At 47.2% G+C, this 22032-nt stretch overlaps 1 protein-coding gene across 3 annotated transcripts in view; it reads right to left on the bottom strand.

The window, feature by feature from the left end:
* The window catches only part of FHAD1 (forkhead associated phosphopeptide binding domain 1), a 156541-nt gene extending 148497 nt beyond the window's left edge, over positions 1-8044 (bottom strand). For 2 of the 3 annotated variants that reach the window (XM_074380102.1, XM_039474472.2), the window contains exons 1-2: positions 7911-8044; positions 3570-3676 (exon numbers count right to left, since the gene is read on the bottom strand). In XM_074380102.1, the coding sequence (XP_074236203.1) occupies positions 3570-3662 (93 nt within the window). In that variant the 5' untranslated portion in view covers positions 3663-3676; positions 7911-8044. Of the gene's footprint in view, positions 1-3569; positions 3677-7433; positions 7861-7910 lie in introns of those variants that run through there. The other variant, XM_074380103.1, reaches the window with a different exon arrangement.
* Positions 8045-22032: the final 13988 nt, after the last annotated feature.

The following is a 22032-nucleotide window of genomic DNA, read 5'->3' as shown; positions in this document are numbered from 1 at the left end:
TCTAAATCAACACAGAAACATACTATGTTCCTGGATTGAAAAACAACATAGTAAATACATAAATTCTTTCCATATTGACATATAGGTTTAAACACAATTTCTATCAAATTCTCTGCAAGACGGTTCATAGATACAGACAGACTTATTCTAAAATTTATATGGAAAGGGAAAGGAGGCAGAAGAGGTAAAACAATTTTGAAAACAAACAATAAAATGGGAGGAATTACTCTATCTGACTTAAGATATACATAGCTGCAGTAGTCAAGACTGTGTCATTTGGTAAAAGGGTAAACACATAGATCAATGGAACACAACAGGGAACTCAGAAATAGTCCCTCGCAAATATGGCCAAATGATTTTTTACAAAAAGGCAAATGCAATTCAACGGAGAAAGAATAGTCTTTTCAAGAAATGGTGCTGGAGCAACTGGCCATCTGTGGGGGGTGGGGAGCAGGAAGAATCTTGGCCTAAGCCTCACATTGTATACAAAAATGAACTCAAAACGGTTCATGGACTCAAACATAAAACTCTAAAACTTAGAAAAAAAAAAACAGAGAAAAAAAACTTTAGGATCAAGGACTTAGTGAAGTGTTCATAGACGTGACACCAAACACGATACACTGGACTTCATCAAAATTCAAACTTTTGCTCTGAGGAAAGCAAAAGTTTCTCCTCTGTTAGAAGGATGAAAAGACAAGCTACGTAGACTGGGAGAAAATATTTGCAAACCATGTTTCTAACAAGGCACTCATATCTGGAATACATACAGAACTTTCAAAACTCAACAGTAAAAAGCCCAAACAGTCTAAGCAGAAAATGGGCCTAAGACCTGAAGAGGCATTCTGTCGAAGAGGATATGCAAAAGCCAATGAAGGACATGAAAAGATGTCATGTGTCACTAGCTGTTATGGAAATGCAAATTAAGAGCATGATGAGATATCACTGTATCCTTACAGAACAGCTAAAATAAAAATTAAAAATGACACCACCAATTGCTGGTGCGGATGCGGAGAAACTATCTCATAGGTTACAGGCGGGAATGTAAAATAGTACAATCACTCTAAATAAGAGTTTCACCGTTTTTTTAGACACCAAAAACATACTGACCAGAAGATCTAGCAACCACACTCCCAAGTATTTATCCCAGAGAAAGAAACACATATGTTTACCCAAAAATTTGTACGTAAATATTTACAGAAGACTTATTTGTAATAGCCCCAAATTGGAAATAATAAGAATGTCCTTCAATATGTGAATGGCTAAACAAACAGTGGAACATCCACGCGATGGCATCCTGCTCAGCAGCACAAAGGAACTAGCCGACAACCTAAACGCCTCTCAAGGCATTATGCTGAGACAAAGCAAAGCAAAGCAAACAAAAGCTCCAGTCTCAAAAGGCCACACACTGTATAATTTCATTTCTTTTTTTTTTTTTCTGAGACAGAGTCTCGCTCTGTCGCCCAGGCTGGAATGAAGGGGCACGATCTTGGCTCACAGTAACCTCCACCTCCCAGTTCAAGTGATTCTCCTGCCTCAGCCTCCCAAGTAGCTGCGATTACAGGTGCCCATCATCAAGCCCAGCTAATTTTTGCATCTTTAGTAGAGACAAGGTTTCACCATGTTGGCCAGGCTGGTCTCGAACTCCTGGCCTCAAGTGATCCACCAGCCTTGGCCTCCCAAAGTGCTGGGATTACAGCCATGAGCCACCACACCCAGTCGTATAATTTCATTTCTGTAACATTCTCAGAATGACACAATTCTAGAGATGGAGCACAGATGAGTGGCTGCCAGGGGTAGGGGTGGTGCAGAGAGAAGGTATTGTGGCTATAAAGGCTACCAAAAGGGAGATCTTTGATGAGGGAATAGTTTTATGTTTTGATTGCAACACACAAATCTATTAATACACATGTGATCTATAAAATGATACAGAACTACTGTCTCTCTCTCTCTCTCTCTCTCTCTCACACACACACACACACACACACACACACACACACACACACACCTATGTCAATTTCCTGGATTTCATATTGTTATAGTCACACATAGTTTGTAACCATTGGAGGAAACTGGGTGAAAGGTAGATGTGGTCTCTATGGAACTTCCTGTGAATCTTTAATTTCAAAATAAAGAGTTAAAAAATGTCTCTTGAGTGAGGTCTGAAAGAGATCTGCTTTTCACAGTTATGAAGAGATTCCACAGCATTTCTCTTTCCACTTCAATATTTTAACCCCTTTCCATATTTCGAAAGGCTCAAAGCCACTGTTTTTATTATTATTCTCCTTCCTTCAATTTCCTCGGCTGTCAATGAGCTGAGGCTTTGGACCAAACCACAGCTAACTCAAAGAATGAAATGAAAGAAAGCCCAGGCTAAGTCCAGGACTTGGAGGCCCAGGGCCTCCCTGGCCTCTGAGGGGCCCACAGCAGTCCCGTGGGGTTTTGAAAGGGAGAGAAGCCTAGCCCAGAGCAGGCAAAGGCCAAAGCACCAGGTCTATGCCCACCTTCTGAACCACACATCAGGCTGCTGGGGAGATGACCACAGGCGTTAGGTAGGAGGTGGTACTCCACTCCAGAGGTGGGGCTCAAACACCAGACCAGATTGAGGACTAGCTAAAACAGGGCCAAGGTGACAGCAGTTTTCAATCAGACCTGCCCACCAGCGTGCCATGTCAATTTACTGTTGCCATGGCAACACCTGGGAGTTGTCACCGCTTTCCATGGCACCCAATGATCCAACAGTTATTATCCCTTCCCTGCATAAACCAACCCGTAATCTGCATGCCATTAAAAGTGAGTATAAGACCAGGTGCGGTGGCTCACACCTGTAATCCCAGCACTTCGGGAGGCTGAGGCAGGCAGACTACAAGGTCAGGAGTTCATGACCAGCCTGGCCAACTTGGTGAAATCCCATCTCTACTAAAGATACAAAAAATTAGCTGGGCATGGTGGCAAGCACCTGTAATCCCAGCTACTCGGGAGGCTGAGGCAGGAGAACCGCTTGAACCTGGGAGGTGGAGGTTGCAGTGAGCTGAGATCATGCCACTGCACTTCAGCCTGGGTGACAGGGTGAGACTCCGTCTTGGAAAAAAATAAATTAAATAAAATTAAAATTAAAATTAAAGTGAGTATAAATATGACTGCAAAACTGCCCTGAGCTGCTACTCTCTGCCTACAGGGTAGCCCAGCTCTGCAGGGGCAGTCACTCAGCTGTCACACTGCTGCTTCATTGAGACTGTTTGCTTCTCCTGGCTTGCCCTTGAATTCTTTCCCAGGCAAAGCCAAGAACCCTCTCAGGATAAGCCCTACTTTGGGGCTCATCTGCTCTGCATCGGGTGGGACATCAACAGATGTGTTCAGCAAAGGACAGGGGGCACATCATGCTCTGCACAGCACTCGGCTTCATTCTTTATCCCAGGGAAACGGGGCGCCCTCGGCAACTGGCTGTTGGTAGCACACAAAGGAAAGGTACGGCTGTACGAGAGACTGGAGTCCACATAACCCTAAGGTCTGTTGGAGAGGGGAAGGAAGGGGCCAGGGAGGGGAAGGGAACAGGTGGGAAGACTTCTTACCTGTAAAACAAGGTCTGAATCTTCATGCCTTCCAACTGTGGTACTCTTATTTAGGACAAAAAAACCATCTGCGCTCTTGAGATAGGCTTTCATCCTCTCTGTTTTCCCTACATAAGGTTTTCAGAAAGAATTTTGTTAGAAAAATTCAGTCCTCCAATTATTCAGCCATGTCACACTTAGAATGAATGAAATAACCGTAGAGTCATGTCCAAAGTGAGAAATTAGAAGAGCGGGGAGTAGATAGATGAGTCAACAATGAAAAGGAAAATTTTGCAGGTTTTTAAGATGATGTCTTCTAACCATGATATCTGGCATAGAAAAGCCTGGTTCTAATAATCAAAGAGGGCATTTCTTAAGTAACTCAGGACACAAACGAAAGCTAAAACAACCTGACAACAAATCCGAGTTCCACTGATAATTGCTCTCCACCTCCCATCGAGCTTAGTATGAGCTTAGTGATCTGACATACCAGAAATTCAAGTTCAGTGTTCCTAACCCATCCCTTACTAGCTCTGTGACCTTGGAGTTACTTATTCGCTCTCCGTGACTCAGTTTCCTCATCTATAAAATGGGTTTTGTTTTCTTGAGACAGGGTCTCAATCTTGGCTCACTGAAGCCTCAATCTCCTGGGCTCAAGCAATCCTCCTGCCTCAGCCTCCCAAGCAGCTGACACTACAGGTGCATGCCACCACACCTGGCTAACGTTTTGTAGAGATGGAGTCTTGCTATGCTGCCCAGGCTAGTCTCAAACTCTTGAGCTCAAGCAGTCCTCCCACCTTGACCTCCCAAAGTGCTGACATTACAGATGTGAGCCACCACACCAGCCTAAAGTGGGTTTTGTGAGGATTAAATGCGATAATGCACGTGAGGTATCTAGAACAGTGCCTGGCACACACTGAACACTCATTTGTACTACTCGTATTAGTGTTGTTAACCTGGGCTTCTCAAACTCTGATCCAAGGAAGCTTAAACTTCTATAGGGCTTATTTTATTCATTCATTCATATTTAGGGATGAGGTCTTGCTCTTTGCCCAGGCTGAGTGCAGTGGTACAATCATAGCTCACTGCAGCCTCAAACTCCTGGGCTCAAGTGATCCTCCTGTCTCACAGCCATCAGAGTAGCTAGGAATACAGGCCTGCCACCATGCCTGCTTTTAGAGTTCCTTGAAGCGTTATCATTGGAGAAGCAGGCATTCAACATGATGTTTTTCTTTTGAAATCACTGCATTTCTTCATTTATTTAGTTAGAGGAAAAAAGATTATTTCTAAAGGCAAAACATCAAGATTATAGCTCAGCCATGTGGTCAGGACCCTGGACAGGATTTCCCCCAACATTTTACTATAAAAATGTCAAACATACCCAGAGGCTGAAAGAAGCAGAGAGTGAGCTCCTACGTACTCACCACCGAGAGTCTACAATCGGCACTTTGCCATATTTGCTTTATCACACATCTTTCCATCTAACCGTGTGTCCATCTTATATTGTGGTGCATTTCGAAACAAGTTCTGTACGCATTCTTCAGTGACAGACACTTCAGTGACGTCAGAAAGTTCTAAAATGTCAACTGTAATTCATTTCGCTGCTCGAATCCGATTTGAGATTAGGTCTAAACATGCAGTGTGATGCCCTCCATCTCAATGCCTTGTCAAAGAAGAATAGTCTCTCTTTCCCATCAAGTGAAAAGTCACTGAAATGCCAAATTATTGGACTATGGATAAAAACGAAAATCAACTCGTTGTGATGGCACAGAATCTCAGGGCTGGTTCTGCCTGTCACCATCATCTCTGTCATCATTCCTGGAGTCCCTAATAAGTGCCAGGCACTCTTCCTAGAATACACTCTTTTCACCCTCAGTGCAACCCTGCAAGGTAAGTGTGATGATTGTCCTACTTTACAGACAAGGAGAGAATGAGCTGCAGAGACGTTAAGGTCACCAAGCATTAGGGTAGGGAGGGCATGCTGAGCTGTTTGCATGTCACCACCATATGATCCTCAGGCAGTTCACGTTTTCACACCTCCATCGCTGCTGGGTGGGGAGGGGATGGGTTGGAGGAGCAGAGAGAGTGATTGAGTGGGGGAAGGGAGAGGTTGTCCTGTTTCGTTGACACTTGGGACACGAAATAACAGATAGCTCTTAACGCCAGAATTCTATCCTCTGAAAAAGAGAATAGACCCTACCTGGGAGTAAGAGAAACAAAAATAAGCCAGATAGTTTATGTTTGTAAATTCCAAAGCCTATGAGAAACTCTCAGAAATAGTAATACTTTCATGTCAAGAGAAATAATATTTTTAAGTCTGCTGTCTTTAATAGAGATAAAAAGATATTTCTTTTTTCCAAAAGAACCACGCCCAGTTGCCCTCAAATTGCCTGAGTTAATAATCTTCAGTTGCAGAGGACTACATGATCAAGCACCACATTCAAAACTATAGTAAAACTATTAAGTCAACTTTCAAGGAATGTCCCTTGCAGGAAAGCCACAGGAAATGCCACCAGAGTAAAACCCCAAACCTGGATTGGCATTTCTTGTTTTTCAGCACTTCCCCAGATGTTCCCACAGCTGGTGCCTTGTGGTAGCTATCTGGCCACCCCGGCTAAAGGTGACTTCAGTCACTTCATTGTCTAGCTAGCATGTGTCACTGCTGTGGTTCCATCCTTGAGCTTGTAACTCTCTGTCATTTTCTTGTTCTTTACTTAGCTACGTGTTTACTGTTTCCCTTTCACTAAGACATACGTTCCAAGAGAGCCAGAACTGTGTAGTTTTTGTTAGTCAATTATCTATGGGTTTCTTGTGTTTTTACCCATCTTCAGAGCAAAGACAGACAGATTTTGTTCCAGACAATCTTTCCAAGGACATCTGTGGGGCAAACTTCCTGGGAGGATAGGGATAGTGTCCCTGTCCAGGGCAGAGTACAGATTTGTTTATGATAAAGATGTCATCTCCAGCTGAACATGGTGGCTCACACCTGTAATCCCAGCACCTTGGGAGGCCAAGAGGGGTGGATCACCTGACTACTCAGGAATTCGAGACCAGCCTGGCCAACATGGCAAAAGCCCATCTCTACTGAAAATACAAAAAAATTAGCTGGGCATAATGGCATACACCTGTAGTCCCAGCTACTCTGAAGGCTGAGACAGGGGAATGGCTCGAACCTAGGTGGCAGAGGTTGCAGTGAGCTGAGATTGTGCCACTGCACTTTGGCCTGGGCAAGAGAGCAAGACTTGGTCTCAATTTAAAGAGAGAGAGAGAGAGAGAGAGAGAGAAAGAGAGAGAAAGCGAGAGAAAGCGAGAGAGAGATCATTTTTTTCCAGGGCAAAGGCTGGGCACTGGCTAGCAGCTCCTTTTAAAAGACTGGAGTTTCCTGAGCTTGGGGTTCCTTATTGGGAATCAGACTTACAGTGTGCACAGCATCCACCTGGGCTGCCCTGATCACCCCAGGGGGCTTGCAGAGCAAGCCGAACCAATGCACACATGAAGCTCACAGTGCCTGCTGTGCTGAGTAATAACATCCTTTGTCCCTGGTCCTGGTGTCTCTGGTCTTCTGCTAGCATCACTAAGCAGTGGCAGACTCACTTACCTCGCAAGTAATGTAAAATCTCAGACCCTTTGCAGTTCCTCACAGTTCTATTCATTACTCCAACTTCATTTTCCCTTTCAGTATTAATCCTAGATGATATTTTGAAAAAACTGTCTATTTCTTTAGCTGAATGGGTTGGGCAATATTTTCCCACTTTAATCTTGCCCTGTGAAGTCACCTCCCTACCTGAAAACACTGTAGAAAGTGATTAGATGTGTTAAACTCTGTAAAGTAGTTCTATGACATAGGACACCGACCATGGAAAAGAGCAAAAGAGCTTCAATCACCTGCACTCCCTGCTCCCGGGTCATCACTGAGAGAGAAGCAGCATGTCTATTGAGGGGGTTACCAGATCTTAAGTGGCCTGTAAGCCCTAGAAATACTTCAATATTTAGGAAGGGAGAGGTTCGGCAAGGGGGTTCTCTCTGACCGCTGGGTGGGTGTCGTCCGTAAATCAGGGGCAGCAGGGGTGCCCCTCCTAATCCCAACTGTACTCCCCAGGACTTCCCAGAGTGGCATGGCTGGTGCCAAGGAGGGGTCTCAGACTCCCGGGGTCTTCCTCCGCGGGCGGGGTGGGGGCTGCACCTGGAAAGGAGGGGTTGGTATTGGGGCAGCTCCTGCGGTGCTCGTGGGGACCGGAGCCTGGATCCTGGAGGACGGGGCCAGGGAGTCACCCCTTCTCCTTCTCCCAGCTCTCGTCCTCATAGGGCCGCCCCTTCGGGTCCCCGGTCTCTGCCCGCCGCCCCTTCGCGCGCCGCACTCACCTGGTCGGAGGAGGAAGCCCACGCTACGACGTCCGCCGAGGGCCCTGCCAGCTCGGGAGGCGCCGTGCCCGCTCCGGGGCGAGGCCTCCCGGCCGCGCTCCCGCGGAGTCTCCAGCTGGCACCCGGCACCCCGCGCGCCCGTCCGGCCTGTGTACGCGCGTCGCCATGGCAACGCCGCGGCGCGCCGAGGGGCCCGGCCCGGCAGGTGGGGGCGTGGCCTGCGCGGCAGAGGGGGCGTGGCCGCGCCAGAAGCGCCTATCCGGGTCGCCGCCCGCCGCGCGCTCCAGGTCTCACGAGGCTGCCCAGTTTCCCAGACGGGGAAGCGGAGGCTCCGAGCTCACGGAAGTGGCCCAGGGCCTTACAGCGAGGAAGGAGCAGGGAGGAGATTTGATTCAAGACTCTCTTTCACCCAAAAACCTAAAATGCAATTAAAAAAAAAATGCAAAAAATAAAAAAAAATAAAAAAATAAAAAAAAAGTACTCTAGAATACAAAAAAAAAAAAAAAAAAAAAAAAAAAAAGAATCCTTTTCATTACCCCTGGCTGTAAGCTGGATGCGTTGAGGGAGGGTGGGGTCGACAGGGAGAGGTAGGGGATTGATGGAGACCCTTGGAGAGTAGCATGCCTCCTGCCCTACCCAGATCTCCAGTCCTCTGCGTTACAGACCGGAAAACAGAAAGAGGAAGCCACAAGGGACCTCGGTGAGCGGGGTGGGGATCGGAAAAGGGATGGGGCAGAGTGGGCAGTTTTGAAAGAATGAGGGTTTCTTCCATGTGCTGGGGAAAAACAATCCTGCTGCCCCTGCTCCTCCCTGTTAAGAGTGACATTTATTCATTCTTTTGCTCTTTCTTTATCTCTGCAAACATCTTCTGAGTCCTATGAATGTCACAGGTTGTGACATGGGGAGGGTCAGGCCCCACTCCCCACACGTTTCTGCCTCAGAGCCTTGGTTCTTGCTGGTTCCTCTGCCTGGAATGCACTTCCTCCCAGGAGTCTTCTCCGCTTTCTCTACTTTAGCTTTTTACTCATATATCATCTTTGCTAAAACTGTTTTTTTTTTTTTTGAAAAAATAAGACCACCACCACCAAATAAACAGCAAAAAAGAACAAATAAGAACAACAAGAACAACAAAAGCAAATAAAAACAAGAACGGCCGGGTGTGGAGGCTCACACCTGCAATCCCAGCATTTTGGGAGGCCAAGGCAGGTGGATCACGAGGTCAAGAGATCGAGACCATCCTGGCCAACATGGTGAAACCCTGTCTCTACTGAAAATATCAAAATTAGCTGGGTGTGGTGCTACATGCCTATAAACCCAGCTACTTGGGAGGCTGATGCTTGAGAATCACTTCAACCCAGGAGGTGGAGGTTGCAGTGAGCCAAGATCGAGATCACGCCACTGCACTCCAGCCTGGGCGACAGAGCAAGACTGTCTCAAACAAAGAAAGAAACAAACAAAAGAACAACAAGAGCACATCCAGACAAAATAAAAACCCCAACACTCTATCCCTCTTCCTTTTTTTTTTTTTTTTTTTTTTTGAGATGGAGTTTCGCTCTTGTTACCCAGGCTGGAGTGCAAATGGCGCGATCTCGGCTCACCGCAACCTCCGCCTCCTGGGTTCAGGCAATTCTCCTGCCTCAGCCTCCCGAGTAGCTGGGATTACAGGCACGCACCACCGTGCCCAGCTAATTTTTTGTATTTTTAGTAGAGACGGGGTTTCACCATGTTGACCAGGATGGTCTCGATCTCTCGACCTTGTGATCCACCCGCCTTGGCCTCCCAAAGTGCTGGGATTACAGGCTTGAGCCACCGCGCCCGGCCCTATCCCTCTTCCTTTCTTTTTGCTGCCTGCTATAGTTGGGATATTTGACCCCTCCAAATCTCATGATGAACTCCGATCCTCGGTGTTGGAGGTGGGGCCTGGTGGGAGGTGCTTGGGTCGTGGGGGCGAATCCCTCATGGATGGCTTGGTGCCGTTCTTGCAGGGTGCGTGAAGGCTCACTCTCAGTTTCCACAAAAGCTGATTGTTAGAAGGAGCCTGGCACCTTCCCCTCGCTTGCTGTCACTTCCTCTCTCATCATATGATCTCTGCACCTGCAGGCTCTACTTTCTGCCAGGAGTGGAAGCAGCCTGAGACCCTCACCAGAAGCAGATCCTGGGGCCATGCTTCTTGTACAACCTGCAGAACTGTGAGCCAAATAAACCTCTTTTCTGGATAAAGTACCCAGCCTCAGGTATTTCTTTATAGCAACACAGATGGACTAAGATGCCACTTACCGTCAACTCACATACTGTTTCTTTTCTTTATTTATGTTATTTGTTGTGTCTCCCTCCCTGATCCCTGGTAGACTCTAAACTCCATGAAGGCAGGGACTTTTTTTTTTTCTTCCTTTTTTGTTGGCTGCTATGCTACCAGTCCCTAGAACAATGTCTGAATGAATAAATATGCAGGGGGAAGGCCCTGTCACCCTTCTGAATCCTGGCCTCTTGTCCTCTGAGGACTGCAGGGCCGACCTGTCCTCGCCCCAGGATGCCGGTTTCTCTAGTCCCTTGCCCAGGCCTGAACACCACCTCCACCCCTACTCCTATCCCTCCATGCTTGTCTTTAGTCAAGCTCTTGTCATTAACATGAACCCAATGTTGGGAACCAGCTTAACCCTGTACATGGGTGCCCGGAGTCCCGGCAGTGAAGAGGGAGTGAGGAAAGAAGTAAGACAGATAAAAGTTCACAATATGGGTCCAGGGGTCCAGTGGTGACCCCTGTTGGTGCTGAGCTCTGGGCTGAGGGGCTGGGTGTAGAGTGGGGAGAGCGTGTATCTTGCAGCACTCAGTAGCAAGTGTGGTTCTTCCAAGAAATTCTAACTAAGGACACTGAGTTTTACCACCCATTGTCTGTTCTATCCAGGTGCCTCTGCAAAAGAGACAGAGTGGATAAGGTGCCACGAGGTCTGACCACACACAATGCACCAAGGGGCTTTTGGCTCCTGAGCACTGCAGACACAGAGCAATCAGAATCACTCCATATTCTGAGAACATAGGCAGAGCCTGTGACATCTGGTTATCACTGCCCTGCAAGACTTTCCTGTCCTGCAAGCTCCCATCTGCATAGACCTTCCCGTGTCTTGTGAGCAGAGGTCGCATTCCCTTCAGGGTTCCTGTACAAGCCCTCTTTACGAGACCCTCATGCAGACCCTATGTTGGGAAGAGATCCTGGGACCAAAGCCGTCTTTGCTGCCTCCCAACCCCACCGCAGCGTTCGTGGTTTAAAGCGCTCTCAGACGGTCTTCACCAGAGGCCTCCTGTTACCACCTGATCTCTGCTTTCATTTTACTGCACCATAGTTTGGAGTTTTCTTAATTCAATATTTGATCCGTGGCACAAATCTCAGTGTATAAAAAGCAAAGCAAGCTTGTAATCATTTATGAGTAACACAGATCTACCCCTGGGCATCTTTTCCTGCAACCCAGGACACAGACTTGCTCACTATCCAACAGACCCCAGTGAAACCCAGGCTGGCCATGAGCTGAAACAGCCCATGACCCTCACCAGGCTTTGAGAGATCATCTGTTGCTGCTGGTTGATATCTCAATGAAAAAAACAAAGCAACACAAACCCAAACTGAGAGCAAAGCTGGCACTCAGAATCAGTGAAGCCGAAGTTGCCAAATCTGAGTTAAGGATCCTCTGTCCCTCAGGATGCCCTTATCTCAAGGGGTGCAAAATTCTTGAAACCCAATTTCATATCATCCATTTTCATTTGGTAAACAGAAAATCAAATACCCAATAACTTAGGGCTTTATGATATCCTTTCCTGGGCTGTGTGGGAGAGTTGTACCTTGCAATTAAACAGTGATGGGACATTAAGAATACTGTCCCTGAAAAAAAATATAGGTGTTTCTAGATGATTTATGCTTCTTGGTAGCGCCTACAGTTAATCTTTTCTTGAACTCTCAGTGACCAGCAAGCCCATACTGTAGGAAATAACGCTGAGAGACAGGGAGAAATGTGCCCAGAGTTCACAGAGCTAGAAAATCTGGCAGGATTTGAATCTAGATGAATGTGACAAGGAAGGTATTTCCCATGGGGACCTACAGGTGACAGCTGTCACAATCGCAAGCTGCCCCTCACTCACCACCTGCTTTTTTTCCCACTTCTGAGCAGCCTGTGCTCTTGTCTGTCCAAAGGCTCAGGCAGCGCCCAGGCAGGGAGGGAAGGGGACATACGCCAAGAGGAGGCAGCTCAGGCCTGCCACCCACATTCCCTGCTGACATTGGGCACTGGGCTTCCTTCCTGCAGAACTTCCGCCCCCATAAAATCTCCTTCCTTTCCAACCACCTTCCCTGGGCTGTTCCCGACTGGGGAGAGCCCACCCATGTGCTCCCTCCTCGGAGACCTGCCTGATGTTTCTCCTGCTGCTCTCTGCTCCCTGATGTTGCATTCCAACGTGAAAGGAGTGCTGGCTTCGGGCCCCAGCCCTGGCCAGGAGAGGTGTGGATGCTTCCCCAGCCTCTGTGGCATGAAAGCCAGAGAAAGAGCAAGAGTCAGAGAGTACACGAGCGCAGGAAATAGCCAAGCAGTTGTGCAGGGTGACGGATGACAGAGAGCAGAGCGCCCACCAGAGACTCCATGGCCCGTTAGTAACCTGACCATATAAGCTCAGGAAGTACGGATTTTTATATACAGACACACACACACACACACACACACAGACTCATAAAAATCATTTCAAACCATGGAGAGCATCACTAGTAACTGAGGCCTCTGCAGCCTTCCTTGCCTTTTCCAGGAAATGAGAAAACATGCCGCTTCCTCTCAGGTGGGCTCTTGAATGCTGGTTTGGACCATTCATTTATCTTGCAAATCGATCTTCAAACTCAGTTCCCCTTGTGCTTTGCTGTGGGGGTCTGTCTGCACCAACCATTCAAAAACTACAAAGTGTGCTGACCACCCCCACTCCCCGCCCGGTCCTGTGCCTGCTTTTTGTTGCATTTTGTTTGTGCCTCACTTCCCTCGCCTGTAAAATGGGTATAACAACAGCACCGACCGAGAGGATTAAATGGGTTAATATGTACGAAAGAGTGGATCAGTGGCTGGTACAAATAAATGGGTCTATGAGTGTCCGCAATGATTACCTATTTTCTTTTCCTCTGATGGTGTGGGAAGAGAGCCCCAATATCAACCCAGATCACACACGCTCTGGAGAAACTTTGATTTGCATCAAGACTCAGTCCCACTCCAGAATAAACTTGATCTCTGGATGACTAGTCTCGTATCATCTGGTTGGTTGCTCTGAGACCTTTCTAGATGTGGATATGGATATAAGAGATAGGGTGTGCTCCTTTCTCTAGTCACAACTTGAGGTGATTCCTGGGAACCCAGCAGTCTCTGTGGGGTGGCACCTGCTGGACAACTCCGTAAATTCTGCTTCCAGGCATGTGGGCAAACCTCTACTATGTTTTTCTGAGTGACAATGAACCTTTATGAATGTGGTTAACAAAATCAGCTCATATTGTAGCAGGAGCGACTGTGGGAAATGGATTTCCCTATCACCAGATACAGGAGGAAAGAGTTTATTTGGCCGGGAGCCTGGGCATAATTTGTCCAAAGCTCAGCTCCTCTAACAAAGGAAGGTTCTGCCTTTACATAGCCTTATACTTTAGATATTACACATGGAAGAATCTTAGGTTTATAGCTTTATAAATCACATATGAAAAGGTTTCATCATAGTTTTAGGACTCGTGTGAAAAGGTTTTGGTTTATAGTTTCAGGAATCACATATGAAAGGGTTCCGGTTTACAGTTTTAGGACTCACACGTGAAAAGGTTTCTGGGTTGATCTTGTTTTAAGTAAAAATAGTGCCTTCCTGAGGGTTTCCCCAAGACCCAGCCTGCCACCTACAGGAAGATGAAACAGGAGGCGCCAGCCGGTCAGCCTTTTCTTCTATTGAAATGCCATGTGATAGTCAAAGGGGAAGCTGATCTGAGATGCCTGGGTCTCCCTCTTCAATATTTATTAAGGCTAACAAGGTACCCACCACCATGTCATGCACAGTTTTAATTCTTAGCCCAACTCATTATACAGAAGGAGAAACTGAGGCACAGAAAAGTCAAGTAACTTACCCAGTTACAAGTCTTACAAATGGTAGTTCTGGAATTCAAACTCTGGCTGCTAGACTACAAAGTGCTACACTTTTGATAAACTTTTTATCGAAGATAATATACATATTGAAAATACACATTTGTCTCAGTTCATAATGGCACTTTTTATGGCATTACAAATGGGCTGAGACACCATTTGAATTTTTACTAAGTGTAGTAACCCAGCTAACCAGAATACAGATCAAGAAGCAAAACATCACCAGCACCCCGAGAAGTCTCCCTGTGACCCCTTCCAGTCGTTACCCACCCCCAGGGGTAGCCTCTATCCTGACTTCCAATGTCATGGATTAATTCTGTTTTGTTTGTTTGTTTTGAGACAGCATTTCACTCTTGGCCCCCAGGGTGGAGTGCAATGGCGTCATCTCAGCTCACTACAATACCTGCCTCCCGGATTTAAGAGATTCACCTGCCTCAGCCTCCCACGTAGCTGGGATTACAGACACCTGCTACCATGCCCAGCTAATGTTTGTATTGTTAGTAGAGGTGGGATTTCACCGTATTGGTCAGGAGTTTGACCTCCTGACCTCAGGTGATCCACCTGCCTCACCTCCCACAGTGCTGGGATTACAGATGTGAGCCACCATGCTCAGCCAGTTCTGTTTGTTTTTGAACTTTATGTAAATGGAATCCTACAAATCCCATCTTCTGTCTAGTTTCTTTTGCTCAACATTATGTTTGGGAGACTCAGGCATGTCTTTTCAAGTAGCTGTGGTTCATTCATTTTCATTGCTCTGTTGCATTCCGTTCTATTGGTTATCTATTACTGCTTAACAAACTGCCACAAACTTAGCAGCTCAAAACAACCCACTTTTATCATCTCACTGTTTCTGGGGATCAGGAATTGAGCAGGGCTCAGCAGGGTCCTCTGCTTCAGGGTCTCACACGCTGCAATCAAGGAGTTGGCCAGGACTGGAGTCTCATCTGCGGCTCAACCGGGGATAGATCTGCTTTCTTTTTTTTGGTGGTAGGGGGTGGGGACAGGGTCTCTCCTGTTTTCCAGGCTGGAGTGCAGTGGTGTGATCAGAACTCACTGCAACCTTGATCTCCCAGCCTCAAGCGATCTTCCCACCTCAGCCTCCCAAGTAGCTGGGACCACAACCATGCACCACCAAGACCAATTATTTTTTTACTTGTATTTTTAGTAGAGACAAGATCTCACTATGTTGCCCAGGCTGGTCTTGAACTCCTGGGCTCCAGTGATCCTCCCACCTTGGCCTCCCAAAGTGCTGAGATTACAGGCATGAGCCACTGCACCTGGCTGGATCCATTTTCAAGCTCACATTCTTATTGGTAACATTCAGTTCCTTGAGGGTTGTCAGAAGGAGAGCCTCAGCTCCTTCCTGGGTATCAGCTCAGCTCACCCTTGGTTTCTTGCCATGTGGGCCCCTCTGGAGGTTGGCTTCTTCATCAATGCCAATAAGAGTCAACAGACAGAGTCTGTGACTCTGCATCCTCTCAGTAGAGAGATGGAAGTTATGATCTCATATGACATAATCACAGAAATTACATCCCATCACCTATGCTGTTTTTTACACCTTAAAATAAGTTACAGGTCCTGCCTTGACCCAAGGGGAGACGATTCCACAGAGGTGTGAACACGAGGGCTGATTGGGTGCCACTGTATATGTCCTTCGGTACGCGTGGGCACATATATCTATTAGATACAGACCTTGGAGTAGAGTTGCTGAGTTGCAGATTCAGCAGAGGTTCAGCTTTAAAAGATTCTGCCAAACATTTTTGCAAAGTGCTGGTACCAATCTAGACCCCCCCAGCAGTGCATGAATCCTTGAGTCAGAGCACAGGCCTTCAAATATTATTCTCCCCTCTCTTCCTACAGAAGGAGTTTGACCAGGAGTTTTCTTGGAACAGGAGGTCCTAAACCTGACCCCATGTCAGTATCACTAAGTTCCTGGGCTGCGTCTCCAGACTTTCTGATTGTTGGATGGCTAGGATATAACCTGGAAACTACACTCCATGTGCTGAAGGTTCTTTGTTTTTGTTTTTGTTTTCAGACAGAGTCTTGCTCTGTCACCCAGGCTGAAGTACAGTGGCATAATCTCGGCTCAACTGCGACCTCCGCCTCCCAGGTTCAAGAGATTCTCCTGCCTCAGCCTCCCAAGTAGCTGGCACTACAGGCACCCACCACCACACCCAGCTATTTTTTTGTATTTTTAGTAGAGATGGGGTTTCACCATGTTCGAGACCAGCCTGGCCAACATGGTGAAACCCCATCTCTACTGAAAATATAAAAAAATACCTGGGTGTGGTGGTGAGATCCTGACCTCAAGTGATCTGCCCGCCTTGGCCTCCCAAAGTGTTGGGATTACAGGCATGAACTACCGCGCCTGGCCATTCTTTTCTTGTTCACCCAAGCATCCCTGGTGCTCAGAGCAGTACCTGACATGCAGCTGACATTCAATAAGGATTTTAAAAAAATAAATGAATGAGTTTAGGGGCTGAGTGTGGTGGCTCACACCTGTAATCCCAGCACTTTGGGAGGCTGAGGAGAGAGGATCGTGTCAGCCCAGGAGTTTGAAACCAGCATAGGCAACATAGAGAGACCTTGTTTTTACAAAAGTAAAAAAGTTAGCTGGATGTGGTGGCCTGCACTTGCACTGGTCTCAGCTACTCTGGAGGCTGGGGCAGGAGGATTGCGTCAGCCCAGGAGTTCAAGGCTGCAGTGAGCTATGATCACGCCACTGCACTCCTGCCTGGGTGACTTAGTGAGACCCCATCTCTTAAGATAAAATAAATGAATGAGTGAGTTTAGGACTGTTGTCCAAGGAGACCTAAAGATGGCGTCAGGGAAGGTGCGAACCACAGAAATGGGAGGAAGCTTTGATGTGTCTGAGCCCACGCGCATTTTTCTGGAAAGAGGGCCCAGAGCCTTGACCAGACTTCTCCCCAGCAAAGGTGAAGAGCCTCTGTGATTGGAGGTGATCTGGGGCAGTTGTTTTATAAAGAAGCAGCTGGACCTGGGGAAGGAGGCGTAGGGGCTGGGTGCAAGGCTCTGTGGTCCTCGGCAGGGTTTAGGCAGCCAGAAGAGCGACAGGGTCTGCCTGGGGTGGCTTCTAAGCTGACACCCCTGCTCGCTTTGTCCTTTGACTTATGGTGGCTCTTTGGGCACATCTAGCCACTGCCTGGCCTCCTGTGCCCCTCCCCTGTGCCTGTTTATTGAGTAGCAAATTCCAGAAGGCCTTGGTGGCCCTGAGTTTCCATCAACAGCAAACCGACATGATCCTTACCTTTTCAGAGAGCTGCTTCCAGTCAACAGCAGGCCTCCCTGCTGGTCTAGTTTGAGATGACCTCAGCCTTTTGTCACCTCTCTGGGTTTCTGGAGGTTTTGTAGTATCTCACTGCCACCTGCATTCTCCTCTCAGCAGCGCTACTGTTTTAGGCAATTTGCTGTTTCAGGTCATCTCCGTCACACGCCGCTGATCCTCCTTTCTGAGCCGCTCGATCCCCTGACCCTGGACTTTGCTTCTCAGGTTTCCTCTGAATCGTTTCATTTCGTTTAAATATGTCCACTTTTTCCACCTTCCTTACTGCACTCAACGTAGACCCTCTCTTTATCCAGAACAACGGTTCTTTTCTTTCCGATACCTCGCCCAAATCCTCGCCTTTCACCATGTTTTCTGACCTCTCCTAAGAACCGATTGTTTTTTGAAACTTAAGTCTCAAAGGCTGTCCCTTCTAATCCAGGTCTGAATTTGAATCATTGTCAAGGAACAAGGGGGTCAGTAATGTTCCTGGGTCATTAGGACTCTCGGTGGAAGGGCTAAGTGTTCACCAGGGGCTCCCTGTTGGTCTAGCTTGAGGTGACCTCAGCGTTTGTCACATGCCCATCCCTGCAGCCAGAGATGGAGTCAGCTCTGCCAGGAAGAGACTGAAACTGGAAGAGCTGACTGGTAGAAGAGCTGGAGTTGGAGAGGGAGGGACGTGCTTCCACATGGGACGGAGCTTGTGGGCTCAGAAAGGGCTCTAAGAAAAAGGAATCATTTGACCTGAGTCTTGAAGGATGGGTAGGATTTCAGGAGGGAGAGAAGGAAGAGAAAGGCATTGCAGGAGGAAGGAGCAGTGGGAACAAGAGCTGGAAGATGGGGCGTGAAGGAGGCCACCCAACAGTGGGACAGAGGGAGGTCGGGCCAGGTGCTGAAACTGCAAACGGAAGGCTGCGTTCAGCCTTCATCTTTCTTTGGCTTTTACAGTGTGTTAAACTACTTTTAACTAGTTGATGGAGGATGGGGCCTCTTTCCGTGGAGTGACAAAGAGCCTGCTTTAGTCCATTCTCACGGAGCTCTAAAGAACTGCCTGAGAACTGGGTAATTTCTGAAGGAAAGAGGTTTCATTGACCCATAGTTCTGCAGGGCGTGGGAGGCCTCGGGAAATTTACGATCGTGGTGGAAGGGGAAGCAGATGCGTCCTTCTTCACAGTGCAGCAGCAAGAAGTGCCAAGCAAAAGAGGAAAGGCCTTGTGAACCGATCGGTTCGCTGAGAACTCACTCACTACCACGGGAACAGCATGAAGGGAATTGCCCATGATTCAATCACCTCCCCCTGGGTCCCTCCCACCACATGTGGGGATTATGGGAACTACAATTCAATATGAGATTTGGGTGGGGTCCCAGCCAAACCATATCAGAACCCAGTTCCGTGGGGGGGAACCCCGCAAGAGCCGAGGCAAGGATCTGAAGCCTCCGCACGTTCTCATATAACAGAATTAGAAATGAATTAGAGATATAGTTATAGAGTTATTCCTATATATGTAAAATCATAAATATCACATAGCTATTCATATATAATCACAAATATATACATATATAATCATATAATATTTAATCTTACTAATAAGTCTTAGGTCAAGAAGTACGGGACTGAAGTGGTGTTGGAAAAAAGATGACCTTAAGGCAAGATGCTCTAAGTCCTCTGTCACGCCTGCTAAGGGCTGCTGGAAGACGCCGCGGCTGTGCGACAGTGTCAGCGCTGTGAAAGCGCCTGCTGTTTAGCCAGGGAAGGAAGGAGACATCCAAGATGGCCAAGATGTCTCCTTCCTCGGGAGTGAGGAGAACACTCCACTCTTCCAAGCTCTTGTGGTGGGCCTGACAGCTGTCAGGGAGGCCCACAGACACCCGGGGACTTAACTGTCTCTATGTGGTGCTGTGCTTCAGCGGTCACGTTCCGTGGCTACTTTCAAGTTCGGCTTCTGTACCTGGTTCCTCTTTTTCTTAGAAGATAAGAATTAGAAGGCCAAGGCGGGTGGATCACGAGGTCAAGAGATCGAGACCATCCTGGTCAACATGGTGAAACCCCGTCTCTACTAAAATACAAAAAATTAGCTGGGCGTGGTGGTGCGTGCCTGTAATCCCAGCTACTCAGGAGGCTGAGGCAGGAGAATTGCCTGAGCCCAGGAGGCGGAGGTTGCGGTGAGCCGAGATCGCGCCATTGCACTCCAGCCTGGGTAACAAGAGCGAAACTCCGTCTCAAAAAAAAAAAAAAAAAAAAAAAAAGAAGATAAGAATTAGTAATAGTAGCATAAATCTTAGTGACCTTGTTACTTCTTGACAAGTATGAAAAAGGTGCTGAGGCCTTAGGTTTTCTCCTCGCCTCGGCTTCTTCAAAGTCTTGGGCCCCTGTCTCCAAGACACATGATACAACCGACCCTATCACTGACCACCATTACCTCATCCTACCTACCCCGCCCCCTCCTGGGTACTCAATAAAAGTCAGAGCGTGCAGGCACTCGGGGCCGCTGCTGGACTCTGTGCTTTGGTTGGCAGTGGACCCCTGGGCCCAAACTCTCTTTTCTCTATCTCTGTATCTTGTGTCTCTTATTTCGACGGTTTCTCGTCTCCACACCTGTAGAGAGGGACTCACAGGACCCTGTAGGGCTGGACCCTACCCAGTTCAAACTAGCTTCAGCATGAAAGCAAATTTACCTGTTACTATCAGTGAAAAGTCTGCAGGGCCCAAGTGATGTCATCAGGCCTCAGTCTCTCTCTAGCTCCTTAGCAATGTTTTTGACCACGTGGATCCAGCCACAGACAGAATCTCTGTATAATGGTCACGAAAAGGCTGCTGCAGCTCCAGCCCTTACATCTTCTCAGCTTTGGATCCCAAGGGAATAAGAGAGAATTTTCCCCTAAGATTCTCCCAAAGGCCTCATGGCTTCTCATTTTCTCTGATTGAATCACCGACCCACTTCTAAACCAATTAGTATGGTCTGGGGGACTGCTCTGCCCTGATTGGCCAAGCTTGAGTCACATGCCCATCCCTGCAGCCAGAGATGGAGTCAAGTCTACCAGGAAGAGACTGAGACTGGGCTGAGAATAGGAAAGAGGGTGGTCTCCGAAGGGGAATCATATGTAACACCATAATATTTTAGAAGAAAGGTGAATCAATATTGGGTGGCAGAAGCTTCAGATGTCTCCTGCAGTGGCTAGCGTGTACAAACCACGCTGACTTACTTTACAATTTGGATTTCTGTCTCTTCTGGAGAAACTGGAACATCCGGCAATGCTTGGGCTCTGTTCCTGCACACAGAGCCATAATCTGTGAGGCATGTGGAGAGGCTGCCACCTCTAGGTACAGCCTGGGTCCTCCTTACCCGACCCACTTATTCTTATTCCTTCTCGTGTTCTATAACTGCTTGAGTTTTTACTCCTGATGTATTTTGATTATGTGGATCTGTTTATCCTACCAGAATGGAAGTGCCAAAAGTACGGGGGTCAAATAGTTCTCCCTGTGTTCCCACAAAGTTCTGAGGTCAAATGCCTGGCCATTAAAAAAAATTCAGCTTTCAGCCAGACATGGTCGCTCATGCCTGCAATCCCAGAGCTTCGGGAAGGAAGATCACTTGAGGTCAGGAGTCTGAAACCAGCCTGGCCAACATGGTGAAACCCTGTCTCTACTAAAAATACAATACTTAGTCAGGCGTGGTGGTGGCTGCCTGTAATCCCAGCTACTCGGGAGGCTGAGGCACGAGAATCACTTGAACTCGGGAGGTGGAGGTTGCAGTGAGCTGAGATCACACCACTGTACTCCAGCCTGGACAACAGAGTGAGACTCTGTTTGAAAAAAAAAATCAACTTTTATTTTAGATATAGAGGGTGGATTACAGGTTTGTTACATGGGCATAGTATCAAATAGGTAGTTTTTCAACCCATCCCTCCATTTACTCCCTGCTCAAGTAGCCTGCAGTGTTTACTGTTCTCATTTTGTGGGCTCAGTGTTTAGCTTCCACTTCTAAGTGAGAACATGCAGTATTTGGGTTCCTGTTCCTACGTTAATTTGCTTAGGATAATGGCCTCCCACTGCAACCATGTTGCTGCAAAGGACATGATCTCATTCTTTATTATGGCTACATAGTATTCCGTGGTGTATATGTACTACATTTTCTTTATCCAATCCACCATTGTTGGGCACCTAAGTTGATTCCATGTCTTTGCTATTGTGAATAGTGCTCTGACGAACATTAGAGCGTATGCGTCTTTTTGGTGATGATGATCTTTTTCTCTTTGGGTATGTACCTGACAATGGGATTGCTGGGTTGAATGGTAGCTCTGTTTTAAGTTCTTTGTGAAATCTCCAAACTGCTTTCCACAGTGGTGGAACTAATTTACACTTCAGCCAACCGTGGATAAGCATTTCCTTTTCTCAGCAGCCTTGCTGGCTTCTGTGTTTTTTTCTTGTCTTTTTTTTTTTTTTTTTTTTGACTTTTTAACATAGCCATTTTGACTGTTTCGAGATGGTATCTCATCGTGGTTTTGATTTGGATTTCTCTGATGATTACAGATGATGAGCCTGGCCATTTCGATCATCTCTTTCCTTGTTCATTTTTAAATCCTTCTTTGAAAAACGATTTAATACAAAGTAGCATCAGTATCTGGGAATTCCAACACCTGACATCCTTGGGGTGCGAGGCAGTGTCTCAATCTACTGTTCGTCCTTTCTGCTCACTTTTGTTCA

This window comes from Saimiri boliviensis, chromosome 11 (assembly GCF_048565385.1).
Source record: "Saimiri boliviensis isolate mSaiBol1 chromosome 11, mSaiBol1.pri, whole genome shotgun sequence".
In the NCBI taxonomy this organism is placed as follows: domain Eukaryota; kingdom Metazoa; phylum Chordata; class Mammalia; order Primates; family Cebidae; genus Saimiri; species Saimiri boliviensis.
Note: the sequence above shows the minus strand (reverse complement) of the source record. Positions and strands in the feature narration are given on the sequence as shown.